The 16,261-nt window shown below is 53.2% G+C and overlaps 2 protein-coding genes across 4 annotated transcripts in view; one reads left to right on the forward strand and one right to left on the reverse strand.

The window, feature by feature from the left end:
- LOC123806777 (radial spoke head 10 homolog B-like) overlaps window positions 1-8,877 on the forward strand; it is a 32,105-nt gene extending 23,228 nt beyond the window's left edge. For both annotated transcript variants that reach the window (XM_045820105.1, XM_045820125.1), the window contains one exon: window positions 8,535-8,877. In XM_045820105.1, the coding sequence (XP_045676061.1) occupies window positions 8,535-8,547 (13 nt within the window). In that variant the 3' untranslated portion in view covers window positions 8,548-8,877. The remainder of the gene's footprint in view (window positions 1-8,534) is intronic.
- On the reverse strand, window positions 363-15,954 carry CCZ1 (CCZ1 homolog, vacuolar protein trafficking and biogenesis associated). Of its 2 annotated transcripts, none has more exons than XM_045820155.1 (15): window positions 15,759-15,954; window positions 14,690-14,787; window positions 14,504-14,597; window positions 14,141-14,218; window positions 13,678-13,725; window positions 13,003-13,086; window positions 11,558-11,733; window positions 10,302-10,383; window positions 9,621-9,682; window positions 8,891-9,002; window positions 5,962-5,995; window positions 5,207-5,324; window positions 2,094-2,252; window positions 1,706-1,826; window positions 363-698 (listed from the first exon to the last, which is right to left on the reverse strand). In XM_045820155.1, the coding sequence occupies exons 1-15, from the start codon at window positions 15,867-15,869 to the stop codon at window positions 690-692; spliced, it is 1,386 nt and encodes a 461-aa protein (XP_045676111.1). In that variant the 5' UTR covers window positions 15,870-15,954; the 3' UTR covers window positions 363-689. The 2 variants fall into 2 exon arrangements, with proteins under 2 accessions (XP_045676111.1, XP_045676101.1); XM_045820145.1 differs by having other exon boundaries at window positions 1,699-1,826.
- Between the last annotated feature and the right edge of the window lie 307 nt (window positions 15,955-16,261).

Below are 16,261 nucleotides of genomic sequence, written 5' to 3' on the forward strand. Positions count from 1 at the left end.
CCGGATTAGGGAAAATCCAGCCAGCCCCATCTCAGCTGGGAAGGTGCATGCGGAGTGTGGCTGCCTGGGAGTTCCCCACGGCCCGCGAGGGTGCCTGGTGCTGACGCCACACTGCGGCCCTTTCGCTGAGATCTCCATGGTGTGCGGGGTCTGAAAACCACCGTGCTCGAGACAAAACCCGGTCTGGCGGCTACTCTGCGCAAGTGCCGTAGTTCACCACTTGAGGTCGAGTGGCCAGGGGAGGAACCCCAACTCCACGAAGCTGTAGCTGCTACAGTCTACCCCCAGGACGAGCCAGGGACCCGCTGGCCCGTGTGGTCTGCAGGCAGGCAACGGGAGACAGACTCAACGCAAAACCAAAATTTTAAAAACTTTAACAATTTATTAGTCTTATTTCTCAGTAAAATATTCACATAATGTCAAAAGAAGGGAATGATCGAGATGTAGCCAACTACCTTTAATTGCACATAAATATTTAAAATCTAAAAACTCCAGGGGATCGTCACACTGAGTAGAAATTGATTCTTCAAAGCAAGTATTGCTTTACTGTCGTCCCGGTCGGTCCCGAACACGACCAGCAGCCCGCAGCGGGGACGAGGCGCTCGCCGCGCGGTTTCTGGAAGACGCCCGGGAGCCCCGCCGTCAGTCCAGGAAGAAGATGTTGTTGAACTGCGTGGCGCACAGCCGCTTCACCTCTTCTGCGGGGAGAGCAGACACAGCGCCTGAGGGGGCTGCGCTTCCTTAAGGGTAGGGGGCATCTGTCAGCGCTTTAGACTCTTCCGGAGTACAGCTGGGGGTAGGTAAATGTCTTCCTCAACTGAGACCTTACTTCTCAGAAGCCTGGGTAGGAAACGCTAACAGACAGAGGAAGACAGAGCCCAACACGCCCACAAGACTCGGTGCCGTTTGAGAGACACAGAGAGGACGCACACCAGCACCAAATGAGCGGGAGACGCCCACGCGCCAGGGGCTGGGAGCGGAACTTCCGGAGTCTGGAGAGCTCCGGCTGCCACGCTGCACGTGGGCCAGGGGCTCGCGAGACATCCCGGCCTGACGCGGCTCCACCGCACTGAGCCGTGTCTTCACGGAGGTTTCCGGTGCACGCCACCGTTCGTGTGTGTTAATGAGAGAGAGATGTCACGGGCCCTGGAGGGCACACGCGGAAAAAAACCTCCCACCTCACTCTTCTTACAGGTGGCACTGGGGCGCATCACCGCCCCCCAACTGTCCGCTCTGTGCTCTGGTCTCTCTAGGAGCTGCTAAGGCGTCGGGGCCCAGGGACAGTGGCGCCCCCTTCCCCCCAGAGCAGCAGAGCTGCCCGGACACCCTGCTCCGCACACAGAGGTGGCTGTAAAACCACCTGTGTCGTCTCATCACAGAAATGAGGGCGACCTCTCATACACGGTGTGGGAGGCCACGGGGTGTTCTTCCCTTTTGCATCAGGAAAAGTAATTTTCTTTTGGCCATTGTCACGTTTCCTGTGACACAGGAAAGTTTTTCACACACTTTTTCTAGGAACTAAAGCTACAGAAGAGCACAGAATGGACCAAATGGATTCCTTTTAAGCAACAGAGAGGCATCTGCTTAAAATCTCAACGGCCACGATGGCCTCCTCACATGTTTCTCAGTGCAGGGAAAAGACTAGTTTTTAAACAGTGGAAGCATTGAAATGCGGCTCAGGTACCAAATCCTAGTTACCATTTACTTCAATCAGGTTGGCATTTTTCTGGTTCAAAATCACGTAGAGCTCCCGCTGGTCAGACTTCTTCCCGACCACCCAGTAGTCGCTCATGGCTTTCACAATGATTTCCTCGTCTTCGTCCACCCTGCAAGACAGGAGTTTCACAGTGCGATGCTTAGTGCACGTAGAGTCAGGCTATGGGAAACGAACAATGCAAAACAAGAAACAGGAAACTGGAGTCACTGGAGAAGTTCGGGGAGTCATGGGCACGTGACCGGGCACGTCGGGGCGTAACAGCCGGCCTGGAAGCGGCCCCAGAAGCCCGGGGCCCTGGGTTTGGAAGCTGACTCCTCCAGCACCGCCGCCGCTCTCGCCGGGGAGGGGACCAAGCCGGAGGGGCGGCGCGCGTTACCGCGTGAAGTCACTGTTGATGTCGCCCAGGATCTTCATCAGGTCCGGGGGCACGGACGTCAGGGACACGCTGGGGGTCTTCCTCATGTGGATCGTGCTCTTCTCCGCCAAGTTCATGTGGTTGAAGTAGATGAACTTGAACTGGGGCTCCTTTTCAGACCTGCGGAAACAAATCGGTGGGATGCTGACATGCTGAAGGGGGGACCCCGGCTCCGTGACGAGACCCTGTGACGACATCGACATCGTTACAGCTTCACCCCGGGAGGCGGAGCCCTGCGCCTCCGGGGTTGGGCCTTCAAGGCGAGGGTCTCGGTTAAGGCGGGACAGGCTCTTGCTTCGCTAGCGACCCACTTGGTAAAAGTCTGAGGTGTCCAGTGGGACGGGGCTTTCTGAGTGCTGCAGTGTATTTTTTTTTTTAACAAAAATGTCTAAACCGTTTTATGATTTTTCTCAGTAGCAGTATGTTTCATAAATGGCAATCACTCGGTTATTCCCTGAATTTTTTTGTAAAAAATGCAAACGACATCGGGACAGGCCATTTATCCTCCAGTGGAGGGTCAGCAAACCGCAGCCCTGGGGCTGAACGTGGCCGCTCTTCTACGTGAAGTTTCACCGGACCACGGCTGCACTCGCTCGCGGGTGTGCTTCTTGAGGGCGGCTTTCACGCCAGCAACAGCTGACCAGCGGCAACACAAACGGCCCTCCAGGGCTGACGTGCTCACTAACCGGAGCCCCGCACCGGCAGAACCACCGATGCGGGGACAGCGGCTTCCGCGAGAGCCCCCCCGCCACGGCCTTGCTGACGGCAGGGGAGCCGGCGGTCTAAACAGAAGGCGGACCAGGCAAGTGCCGGAGGTGGAAGTGGGGTCCTTTGTAAAGCTGGGGGAGAAAGCCCCAAGTAGGACGCCAAAGACAGAAATTAAAGGCAGTGACTGACCCAACCGTCTACCCACATACACGACCCCCGCTCATAATCATAAAGGAGAGTGAAGTCCAAGCTCAGGAAAGAGCCCTGCCGAGCCGGGGGCGAGTGGCACCGAGTCCCGAGGAAGAAAGACGAAGCTCTTCAGTGCAAAAGGCCGAAGCGCGCACGTGGCAACAATCCTCGGCAGGGACAGCGTGCCAGTGCACAGGCGGAGGGGTGCCCAACGCAGTGTCACCTCTCGGGCTGCCACGGTGCAGGGTGCGCGGGAAGGTGGGCTGGTGGCGCAGATGGCTGCCCCCTTGTGCACTGTGCACACGTACCCCTCTGCCCATTTCCAGCCGTTTCTCCTAAGGGGCTAAGCAGATGCACGTCCCCGCTTGTTCATTACAGAGCGGGTCATAACACCAACCACCGTATCCCGGGCACCCACTCAACGGGAGAATGATTCAACAAACAGGACGCCTCTGTCCAGTGAATACCATGAAGCCGTTTCAGAGAGTGAGGTAGACACGTATTCACTGGTGTCAAAGGGCATTTATGCCATATATTTTTTAAAGCTACAGATTTGTGGCGTGATATATTTTTAAAAACCCACTAAGTAAAAAAACTCCGTGTGTCTGCCACTGTGTTTAGATATGTGTACAAGTCTAGAAAGACAGAAGCCAAGTGAGATTTCCAATACTTATATTTCTGAACTGAAAGATGAACAACAGAAATTGCTCACATAAAAAGGGAAAACTTAAAAGTAATTGAACTTCAAGTCCTTGAGCAGAAAAAAACAAGGCATCACACGGATCAACAGAAGCCGAAGACCAGACCAACCTCCTTGGTGCCCGTCCTTCCAGGGGTGGCCTGGCTCCCTAAGGAGCGTGACAAGGGCTGCAGTGCGTGGACGTGAGCAACATCACGCCCTGAGCAAGGCCCTGGGGCACTTCCTGAGCAGGGGCTGCGGAGAAAACGGGCCGCACCCCCTCCAGCCTCCACCCCCAGCCCCGGACTGAGCCCTGGAGACGGTGCTGCTGCTGGGGTCCTCCTCCCCTCCTTCAGGGCTGCCCCTCGCTCCCCGGGACAGGAGTTCTGGGGGTCTTCTTTGTGAGGGAGAAGGTGCCTGACGGCAAGCTGACCTCTCACGCATGCTGACAAGTGGCCGGACATTCGTCCCGCCCACTGGGAGCACACACACGGCGGCCTACGCGGCCGGCGACCTCCCAGGGGTGGGGATGGCGGCAGCTACACACGATCACTCTCGACTTAGAATGCGTGTGACCCAGAACAGATTTCACTCACTTAGGCTTCCTTCAACATAAAAAATCTGGCAGTTTCACAGTAAAAAAAAAAAACAACAAGTGAACAATGAAGCAGCGCTTTGAAAATACAGTTTGGTCGCTCTCCTTCCTCGACGGTCTCTTTTCCAAAACGGAGTGAGCCGCCGACAGCAGCGCTCCCCAGCGCCCCAGGGCCTGCCGGCCTCCCCAGCAGCCTGGCGCCTGTGCAGGACCATGCACCGTACACGTACCACGATCACTGCACACACAAGGGATTTTAGTGACTGCTCAAGCACGTGAAAGTCCACATAAAGGGGGCTCTTATTTCTCAGAGAACTGCCCATCTGCTCACTTGACTGGCAGTGACTGAACTTCGCATGGAAACGAGAGTCGAAGGTGTCAGTGACTTCCCCCGTGCTCTCAACCCTGATGAGCTTCTCCTCGAGTCTCCTGGTGCCGGAGCCCTTCGGGCCACCAGGCAGCACCGCCCACCGCCCCAAGGGCTTCCCGCCGGCCAGCCTCGCCCTACACGTTTCCCTGCAACAAGGCAAAGGGCTTGCAGCCTGTACAAAGCAAAACCCTACCGGTGACCACTGCCGGTGTGAACCTCACAACCTGGGCTGGTCACGTGGGACGTCAGATGGCATGCACAAGGCCAAGACCGCAGGCACAGGGAGCCCACCTCAGCCCACACGCTGATGCCACAATCGGGGGACAGCCAGCCCCGAGCACCCACATGGGGCGAGCATGCAGGAGCAGGTCCCCAGAAAGCTTTCCAGGAGGGACTGAACAGCACACTCCTGTTCTCCGGGTGCAGAGAAAATGTGACTGTTAACACCGTCCACATCCTCAAGGAAAAACCGCCCTATCCTTCTAAACCCAGTTTGAAGATGCTTGAAAGTAGACACAAAACGAAGTACAAACCCAGACACTCTTTTGTTGATGTTAAATTGCTCACAAATGTCAGAAGCCAGCACCGTGAGCTGGGGCCCCACAATGCTGTCCAATCTTCGGCAGAAGTCCAACGTCGGCTGTACCGAGGCTAGCAAGTAATGTAAGAAATACCAGTAAGTGTTATAATATTTTAATGTTTTGTGTTAAAAAGGTCAATATTCATTGCATTGTCTTAAGAACAATTTTGCCATCCTTACTGAACTAACAATTCAAATTAAACTTTTACCAGATCTGGAAGATAAATGTTCTGATCTCCCTGCCCATCCCCTCCTCCAAACAGAAGAGAAACAGAAGAACCCAAATTAGTTTTACTTAAGATTTTAAAGAACACCAAAGACCTCTCTCACTGTGAATACTGATTTAAGCATGTGCTGTGGGACAGTGCATTTGCTGTCCACCCCCGGTGGACACGAGAAGGTCAAGTACGTAACAGTGCACAGCACCCAGGGGCCGCGTTTGGTGCCTCTGAAGTACGACCTCGTTCAACTCTCAAAGCCGCCCGTGAGACGGGCGCTGCTGTTAGTCGGGAGGCCCGGAGAGGGGCCAGGCCCTGCTGCCGCCAAGCAGGAACGCCGGGACGCGCAGCGGTCCCCGACGGGGCACAGTGCCGAGGGTGGCCTCTGCGCCCCTTACGACAGCACATGGATCACGCTGGAGCAGAACGCAGCAAGCTCGGGGGAAAGGCCTGCCGCCCGAGGCCGGGTCAGACGCAGGTGCGTACCTACCATCGATCATGAAGCACACGGCTGCACTCATGGCCTGGGAGGAGAGAACAAACCAGAGGTCACACACTGTGCCGGGCAGAAGGCGTGCGAACCCGGCAGTGAGCCTGTCTGACTCCTGCCTGGGGCACATCGACTTTATGGAGACGTTTTAGTCAGCTGGAGAAATCTGGACGTGAGCTGGCTATCGGGTGATATTAAGGAAGAACTGTTTCATCACGTGTGAAAACAGCACGGTGGGCACACAGATGTCCCTATTAGGCAGAGATGCAAACCGAAGTGTTTGTGAGTAAAATGACATAATGATTTACAGCGCTCTGGCAAAACCCGATATGTGTATAGCATGTACATGCACATGCACGCGTACACATGTACATGCACATGTGATACAACTTACACTGCTCTAGCAAAATTTGCGCGCAGTGTGTGCACATGCATGCACGTGTGCGTGCACATGTGGCAGGGTTTACAGAGCTCTAACAAAATTTACGTGTGCACCATGCATATACACATGTACACATGTGCGCGCGCACACGGCATGATTTAGCGCTCTAGCAAATGCACATGTATAGCATATATGCACATGCACACAGGACACGATTCACAGCACTCTAGCAAAATTTGCCTAGACACATATACATATATGTGACATGGTTTATAGTGCTCTAGCAAAAATGTATATGTGTGTAAAAAAATTTCCCTTTTATCTTTCTTGAAGCAAGTCAGAATAAATTAGTCACTGCATAATTAGAGTAAAATAAAATGCTCTGACAAAAAAATGCAGGTAAGACAGATGAAAGATTAGCATCTGGTTAATTACGCTGTGTGATGGGCACCTGGGGATTCATTATTCTAGCCCATTTTTGTGTACATCTGACAACTTCCACTAACCCAGTGAACCCCCCCCCAATTAATGTCACCTAGTGTCATATTATAGCGAATACTGAGGTCATGACATCAGCAAGTAACCTACAGCAACCAAGACTATAAATAAAATAACCAAAAAAGTTTAATTTATCCAAGCAAAGTATAGTGTGAGAAAAAAAGAAGTCAAACAGAGACAGCTTCATAATAAAAAAGGCAACGGAGGCCTTTTGCGTCCGGCCCCCACCGGCCACCGCCTCAACGTTCTCGAGAGCACGGCTGTACCTTTAGACCCGTCCTGACTTCCTCCTCTGCCTCCTCCCGCTGCCTGAAGCGTGTGGCCACGCGGGCCCTCTGCTGGTCACCCCGCAGCCCCAAGGGGCTCACTTCTCGTGCCACCAGTCACAGGCACGAGCTCCCGAGCGGCTAACTTTCTAAGTGAGGACACACAGGTCCCCGCCTGTTTGTCCCCCTCTACCCCCCCAGCTTCTGTCAGCTGTAACCGTGTGGACGCGGTGCCCGTGACCACCTACACTATTTGGTGACTGGCCATAACCATCACTTGCCCACAAACAGGCCGCACCGCTGGTTGCTCACAGGCAGTTCTGCCTGGTACGTGCCGCTCTGTGTGTAAAGTAATTTTGAACTGGACGCCAACTAGTTTTCTACCAAGTTCCAGTCTCCAGCCTTTCTGGAAATACCAGGACACGTGAGACGTCAGTGCTGCCTTCTGAGGGACGACCCCGTGGGTCTGAGCAGCTGCCTCCCGGGCCATGGGCCACTCTGGGGTCGCACTCAGCGGTCCCCAGGGAAGCCCCACCCCGCTCGTTCCGTTTGTCTACCGTTGGCAGGGTTCATGCAGGCACGCGTGTCGATTTTTTTAAATGTACCTTTTCGGTCTCCATTTAGAAACTTGAATGTCAAGTATACGTATTTTACAAGAATACAGAACAGGACAAGGAACCCCCTGCACCATCGCCTTCCCAACATTGGTCAAGGACAGTGGTGCCCTGTCCACCTCCCCACGCACGCCGTCTCTGACACCCTCTCGTGTGACCACCCACGTTTCAGCAGCTGTCTATCAAAGACGCGGACTCTCAGAGGCACCCCAGAGTGGCAGCCTGAGGTGCTCCAGACTCCGCTGAAACACCACAATGGCAGAAAATTATAAAAAGCAATTATTTAAATTTCCAGAGGGAAACTGTCAGAGGGCAGACAGCAAATGGAGGCATGTTTATTCATGAGAGCTTACTAAAGCTTAGTATTTATTGCTTTATAGCTGTAAACACAGATACTAAAAAGATTAATACCCTAAAGTTCCATCTTAAAACCTATGCTCTTATAGCGTTTCTTTTCCTTTTTAAAGATTTCCTTTATTTACTTTTAGAGAGAGGGGAAGGGAGGGATAAAGGGGGGGAGAGAAACATCGATCGGTTGCTTCCCATACGCGCTCCGGCTGAGGACCGAACCCACGACCCAGGCTTTGTGCCTGACTGGGATCGACCCGGTGACCTTTTGCTTTGCACAACGACACCCAACCCACTGAGCCACTCCGGTCAGGGCTTACGGCATCATTTCTAAGCCTTTACAAATGAAAACATAATCGTACCCTCCGGCGGGAAAGAAGACAAATGCTCAGCCTTTTTTCTTGAACCAAACACTGCCTTTAACATGAACATTGCTAACCCCCACATAAACGTGTATCCTTACAGGACAATATCCTGACAGACACTGAGACCGTCCTCATGGGATGAGCAAGCCCTCGGCTTTCAGACTCCAGCAAAGGCAAGTTCACTGCCGTGTGGGCAGGCCCGCGGCACAGGGCGTCTACCCGAACACGCGGGACACCGCGGCCTCACGCGGTTCCTCTTCACGAGTAGCGAACTCCTGCGCAGGAGCTGAAAAAACACTCGTGGGTCCAGAAGAGCACCCGTGTGGGGTTTTACAATAATCAGCCCTTCCAGCTTCCGAGAGACATGTAAGAGGCCTGCATACCTACTGTGCACACACACAAGGAAGGTTTACTTTAGGATTAATTTAGAACCCTGGAAGGGAAAGCTGTTGTTACCTTATAAACGATTAAATGGAGAGCTTCATAAGTGTCGTCTGTATTTACAAAGATTTTGGGGAATCTGCATTTTGCTTCCGGGTCGTTAAGGTTCAGGGGTCCAGTCAGAAACCTGAGAAGGAAGCAGAGAGACGACGCGGTTCAACCGGGAGAACTGGGAACAGGAGCGCGCTCGGTGGGGCACAGCGGGTTTGCGGTCGTGAGTCTGTGGGGCACGGTTCCTTCTCGCTATTACTGTACTGCTTTCCGCGGGAGCAGCTGTGAACCCGCTTTGTTTACCCTGTAGAAACGCAGTACATTCCGGCTTCATATACAGCCATTGTTTTTGGAAGCTAGACATTACTTGGAGAACACCAAATCTGCCCTGGCTGGTGTGGCTCAGTGGACTGGGTGCCCGCCTGCAAAGCAAGGGTTCGATTCCCAGGCAGGGCACAGGCCTGGGTTGCAAGCCAGGTCCCCAGCAGGGGGCTCGCGAGAGGCAACCACACACTGATGTTTCTCTCCCTCTCTTTCTCCCTCTCTTCCCCTCTAAAAATAAAATCAAATCTTTAAAAACCCTCCATCAAATCATATTTTAAAAAGTAATAGTTTTAATTTATTGGAAACTAGAGAATCCCTCCACTGATCATTGTCAATAAAATAGCGCAAAGGTAATTCAGTGTTTATGATTTTATCTTTACCAAAAATACAGTAAAACCCAACACTGCGTATCAGAGAACACAAGTCCTACCTTCCGTAGTGTTGAAGATTTCCCGGCATTTCTGCCCTTATGGGAGAATCCCTTCCTGCCAGCTGGAAACAGATTTAACGTTGAAAAATGACTTATTAGAATGTCTGCTTTCAAAGCTTTAAAAAAAAACAGCATTCCCATCTACTGGTTGGCTCCACGCCACTTTTCCGTATCAATTTCCCATATCTGTCCCCACCAAAAAGAAGGGAGGGGACTACAGAACGAATTTTAACCAGAGCGGTCACGGCGTGAGTCCGCTGTGCCATGTGCGGTCCAGATCTTTCACGGCAGTGGCCAAGACCTCCCACGTGGCTGACACACGCTGGGCAGTGACGTGCATCACTCGGCTGCGTCTCATCTCGCCCGTGGGCAACACTCCCTTCCCGTTCTCCTGGCGCGGGAACTGGAGTCTGTAGGTGTTCCCCCACCCACATGATGCGTGCGTAGGCGGGCCGGGCGTCACGCGCAGGCCTGGGACAGCCAAGCCCCTGCTCCTGCCGGGACACCGTGCCTCCTCCTCAGCGTCCCTCTGGTAGCACGCTCCCAGTTTCCTGTGCTGCAGTGGTACTGCCTCAATGTGCACAGGAAAATCCCACTCCGACAGTCACGTCAGCTAACACCGTGACACTCGTTCACACACGCGTGTGTATCTGTCGAGAGAGACACGGGGCCCGGCCGTACCTCGGGTTCGATGTGCCTGGGAAACAGCGACGTGGTGAGGTATTTGTACAGGATGCGCATGTCATCCTGTTCCAGGCCACTCCTGAAACGTCGGAAGGGCACTGCGTCAGGGGTTTCTCAGCCTCGAGGGGGGCCCTCTTGCTCTGGGGGCACATCCCCCCTCCTCCTCCGAGCTCACAGGCGCGCCAGGAGGTCGGACTCTCGGCGCCCTCCCTCCCTGTGTGTGACAGGGCCCCAAGGCCTGGACGTGGGCCCATCTCCCCTACCCCCCTCCCCACGGCTGGGTGCAGCCTTTCCAGGGCCTCCCCTGATTTCTGTTTTTTAAAATCCTCGCCTGAGGACATGTTCATTGATTTTAGAGGGAGCGGGACAGAAAAAGAAGAATAAAAGCAAAAAAACCAATCAGTTGCCTCCCGTCCATGCCCCTTCTGGGGACTGAGCCTGCAGCCTTCGGCGTACAGGACCACTCTGCAACCGACGGAGCCGCCGGGCCAGGGGGCCTCCCGTGCAGCCTGTCCGGGGGGCGCCGCTCCGCGCCAACCCTCCACTGTGCTGTCCTCGTGTGGCAGAAGACAGCCAGGGCGGAGGCAGCTAACACGATGGGGAACTGCCTGATACACAATTTGTTAGGTAAAAAAGGTGTGTTTTCATCTGGAATTTGTTTTCAAAATGAATTCTCCTGAAAACCCATCAACGTGTTTATCGAGCGGGTTCGAGTGCCTTTAGAGCAGCCCGTTTTCCTTCCTAAAACAGAGCCACAGGCTTTCGGCAGGGGCGGGGCGGGTTTCCGCGGACCGCCCTCGCCTCTCCTACCAGCTGAACTCGGGTTTCAGTGTGAAAATACTGCTGCTACGCCCCTAAGGGAAGAATGCGGGACCCCGTCCACGCAGACGCAGGCGGGACCCCGAGCACCGCAGCAGCTGCCGGAGGCTCCCAGCCGGCTCCCTCCGAGCCCTGTGTCTAACCTGACAGCATTTTCTCCACCTTTCAGGGACCCAGTTTCAAACTCCTCTGCTTGTTACTGTTAACCAAAACCACCCCAGTTTTGGTTTAAATAATCACCACTGTATTTGACGGCATCTGTAAGGTGCTCCCTGCATTGACGCCAGGGGGCACCCTGGCCGTTGGTTTCGGCTGGACAGCCCGCCACCACCCTGGCCTGCCGCGTCCTCCCCCGGAGAGCCCGCCCACCCGTCCACGCCACCCACCAGCCAGCAGCACACCGACAGGCCGTGCCCACCGGTGCGGGCACCCACCAGATGAGCTGGTCGTTGTAGAGGAAGGCGGTGTACTTGACTATGCTCAGGCTCTCCTCCATTCTGTTGATGAAGGACTGGATCTTCAGGTAGGTCATCTTATCCAGCGGGAAGAAGCTGATCCCCCCGAAGATGTCCAGCAGGTCGCACGACTGCAGGTGCAGTGTTTGCAGATACTGCAGGGAGACACAGGGCACGGCGTTTCCCGGTGAGTGCCCGCAGCGCAGCGCCCTCTGGCACCGGAAAGCCGGCGGCACAGCGCGGTCACACACCAGCCAGCAGCTCACCGACAGGCCGGTGGGGCTCCCAAAAGGAGTTCGACCACACTGGTGGGCATTTACTCAGTACTGTGTTCTAGCTCTCGGAAGTCGTCGATTCCTACATACTGCCCCTGAAGTGCGGCCAGCCTCACCAGGAACCCAGACAGCAGTGTCACGGCTGTCCTTCAGTGCCACCTTACACTACAGTCACGCTCACAGGACACGTGGTCGCCTGTGCCCACTGGTGGGGAGAAAGGCAGCACACGCAACAACAGGAGTCAGGAGGCGGTACGAGAGTGTGCCATATGGGTCCCTGACGTGGACAGACGAACAAGGAAAGCAGTTCACAAAAATGCAGTGATTCCACAGCTGGGACCGAAGGCAGTGCAGGGAGAGAGTGAATGAGGAGGAGTCCTCTGAGACGAACGGGATTCGAACGGAGGCCGGGGGAGTTTCGTCTGCAGTGAGGGAGAATCAGGCTCGTTCTCTTCAGGGCCGCTCGCTCACCACGTGGGAGAGTCACACCGGTACCCACTGGCGCGATCAGATCTGCGTCACTTGTGCTCGAGTCCACACAGATTGCGCCTGTCTAGTGAGCAGGGTCAGTCCACAGGAACGTGCGACTCCGTGAAGAGTGTACGTTTCGCGAATTACCCAACCCACCGCCACACAGTAACTTCGCTTTGGAGTGAGCTCACTCGGATGGATGCAGTGGGAGCAGGGATGACGCCGAAGCATGTCTCAAGATGCTTTAAGGCAGCGGTCCCCAACCCCTTGGGTACCGGGGACCAGTTTCAGGGAAGACAATTTTTCCATGGACCAGGTGAGGGGGCTGGGGGAGGATGGTTTGGGGATGGTCCAAGCACATTGCATTCAAGCTCTCCTCCTGCCGTGCGGCCCAGTTCCGGGCCAGCACCAGCCTGCAGCACAGGGTTGGGGACCCCGCTTTAACGAGCCGTGCACCAACGGTAAGACGCCCTGCTCCTACCACAGGGTCAGGAAATGAGTCCCGACTGCAAGTCTAACGAGTTTCCTCCCTGCGCAGGTTTCGCCACAGTGCGTCTCAGGCTGCCCCTTTCAAGTTCTGGGGGTTTTTTGGTACGTGAGAAAGAAACTTGTCTGTGTATTTCTCCAAAGGCCTGTCCGAACACTGCCAAGATTATAAATAAAATTCAAGATACTTACCCGATGGAAGAATTTCTCTAATCTTTCTTTTAGGAGCTTGACACCCCCGTCTTCCATGGCTCTCAGGAAGGTACCATTGAACAGCTGGTGGTGTGAAAGATTTCAAAACGTCAGTTTGCTGTGCCCTGCAAGAACCCGGTAGGACAAGTTCTTCTTGCACTTTTGGAGTCATTAATTCAACTTATTTAAACCCCCAGTTCCTTTTTAATATAGAATTTATTCACACAAGAAAGCAGGAGTTATAAAATAGGTCACCGAAAGTTAACGCTGTTAAGTGATGTAATTTTTTACGAAATCACTTAATTATTTTGGGCATGTCTTTAACCTCAGTGCATACTTAGGTTTGACTTTACATAAATATCACCAGACTTCTTAAACCACACAGTGTGTGTTTTCCTCAAGAACACGGGATGCCTTATTCACAACGGGGGTGCATTCCTAGGACAAGGCCCGGGGGTAGAGAACGGCTCAGGGCTCAGGGCGTGAGTGCATGCGCACACTCAACACTCAGTGTGTGAGTGCACGCGCACACTCAACACTGCTCCGAAGGCCCCATAACCTCCTCCCCTAGAACAGATACACGGCCACCCGGCAGTCATCTCAGGAACTATTTGCAGCCCCCCGGGGAACACGGGTCCCTGGCTGGCCTCACCGAAGCCCGCACGCCGCGCTCACCTTGTACATGCTGTAGCACTGCTGCAGCACCGAGCTGTAGACCTTGTCCTGCGGACACAGGGACAGAGCACACGTCTCAGGACGGAAGGCGGAAGTTCTGCTACACGGCAGAGCGACAGTGCCTCTGGGCAAAGCAGTGCACCGCTCATGACCGTGACCCCACAGTGGTGTGTGAAGACAATGGAAGCGTTTAAATTCACTTAGAGAAACCAGTGAGCCTAACTTTGGGCGGGATTTAAACACAGACGATTAGTGGGAAGAATCAGGGAGATGGCGGCGTACATACACAGTTTTATGAGACTGCACCGATGTGAACAGCAGACGTGCAGCCTCACTATGTGCGGCCTCACTATGTGCGCCCTGAGAAATGTCTGCAACGGAGCTTAAAACGGACCACGCAAGCCACTCGACAGATTTACTAATACATTTTTTTCTAAAAATACAAAATAAAAAATGACATTACCAACAACTCCTCCTCTTGGTATTCAACAACTGGCTTTCCATCTTTACTCTGCTTTTCAATGATAGGGTTCCGAACAACCTACGAAATTTGATAAGCTGAAATTACACAAAGAATCAATTACATGCTTTCAATTTTCCCCTAAATTTAAATATTTGAACATGTCACAACACCAAAAACATACTTCTTGAAACAGGTACAAGAACAAATACACTGAATAGGAGTTTGATTTTTAACTTGAAACCAATTTTATTGTAAATTTTACTTTGATGCAATAGCCAAAGGACTTTCCTAGATTCTTAGCAGTAATGGCCACCCGTAACTTCACTCTACAAATTCAAAGAGATATGTTGTGTGAGTAAATACCATGACCATCCAGAAATTTTCTTCCGGTTCGTTGAAGAACTGTCTATTCTTCTGTGTATGTAAAGATTTTGCAGGTTTCGATGGACTAAAGGTCCTAAAAGGTTAAAAGTACAGATTGGGAACAATTCTCCAGTTTAAGCTGTAAAAATTCACTGAGCTTTGCAGAAGCACATTTCAGGGCGTTACCTTGTAAACTGTACAATGGCCTCACATAATCCGACATTCCTAATTTTTTCATTCTTCTCTACTTCATTTGGATAATAAAACAAAATTTTATTTTCTTCCTAGAGTAGGCACAAACAGAATCACAACATTAATATAACCATTTTTTATCTTAGCTGTTGAAAATGCTATTTATTGTCACCTCTCATGCCATATATGCTTCCATCAAAAACCAAAGCAAAACAAAACTCCCAAACCAAAAAACCCTTGGTAGAAAAAGAATGATCTTCTCACTGCATAAAATGCTCACCAGACTGAAAGACAATTGTGATACTTGTTAAGCCACATGTCATCTGAAGTAGCACTAGACTATTATTCTGAAGCTCCATCTTTGGAGATCTTTTCTCATGATAATTTGTAATAAACACACCTACGCTTGTAAAAAAAAATTAGAGTACGCGTGCGCACGTGCATAGACTTACAACTCCCTGCAAATTAAACGCAGCAGGTTCACGGACATTTAGACAGAAAGCCTTTAAAAGGACTGTCATTTGCTGCCAACAAAACCTAGCTCCAGACATCTTCAGAAGTCACCGTCCCCACCTAAAACAAACACAAAACTCCTGGAACTTATTTAGTAATTGGGCAACCTTTCCGAGGCTCCTCCAAGTCTGCATTATCTCAGGGCTACAGTCCCCAGTTCCTGTTCCACGCTTCGAGTCGGGCACGTCCAGTAATAAAGACACAAGCTCAATTTCACTCACCCCAGGGCTGATGCAAAGAGAAAAGGCTCAACCCGTGTGAACCTCCATTCAACACACCGGCACTGATCCGGGACCTGAAGCAGACCCTGCCTGCGCGGTCTGGCCCCGCCGTATCCCCGGACCTGAGCGCACATCTAGCACTTAGCAGACGCGTTCACGCTGCTGGAGGAGGACCGAGTGGCGAGTGCTTCTCGGCGCTGCGCGCGGGCCAGGGCCGCCTCCCAGGCGCACCCCGCGATTCCCCGGTCCCCGGCGCCGGGAGGCACCTCCCAACCCCGGTCCCTCCTCGACCGCTGGCCGACGACAGCTCGCAGCCCCGCTCCGCCTACCTCTCCCTCGCGCGGCCCGAAAGTCGGATTGTAGATGAAAAAGCTCAGCAGAGCCGGCGGGAACTGCTTCTCTTGGGTTGCCCCGGTCCCGGCCGCCGCCGCCGCCGCCATCCTGGCCCGGCCCCCGCCCCGGGAACCTCTTCCTGCCGGTCCCGAGACAGCCGCCTCCAGGAAACCGCACTTCCGCCTCCCTAGCCGTCGCCCCGGAAGTGGTTGTCACCAGCCCGGAAGAATAAGATGCGGCCCAGCGTCCCCTTCTGGCGCGCTAAGTACAGCTTTGTTCCCGGGCAGATGGTTCTCATATGACAGGTAAAGTGGAGGTGGAATTGTTGTTGTTGTTGTTGTTGTTTGCGCCCAGATCTCTGTCCCGGATAAAAGGAATGTCTGTTTGTCCGAAGAAAAATGAACGGAGCGTGGTTTTTTGTAGAAGGAAGTGTGAAGGCGCCAAAGAAGCCGCTGGGTGGAAAGAAACGTGCGTGCGCTCAACGGCGACGTGCCCATCT

This window comes from Phyllostomus hastatus, unplaced genomic scaffold (genome assembly GCF_019186645.2).
Source record: "Phyllostomus hastatus isolate PE091 unplaced genomic scaffold, TTU_PhHast_1.1 phas_contig_150, whole genome shotgun sequence".
Classification (NCBI taxonomy): Eukaryota; Metazoa; Chordata; class Mammalia; order Chiroptera; family Phyllostomidae; genus Phyllostomus; species Phyllostomus hastatus.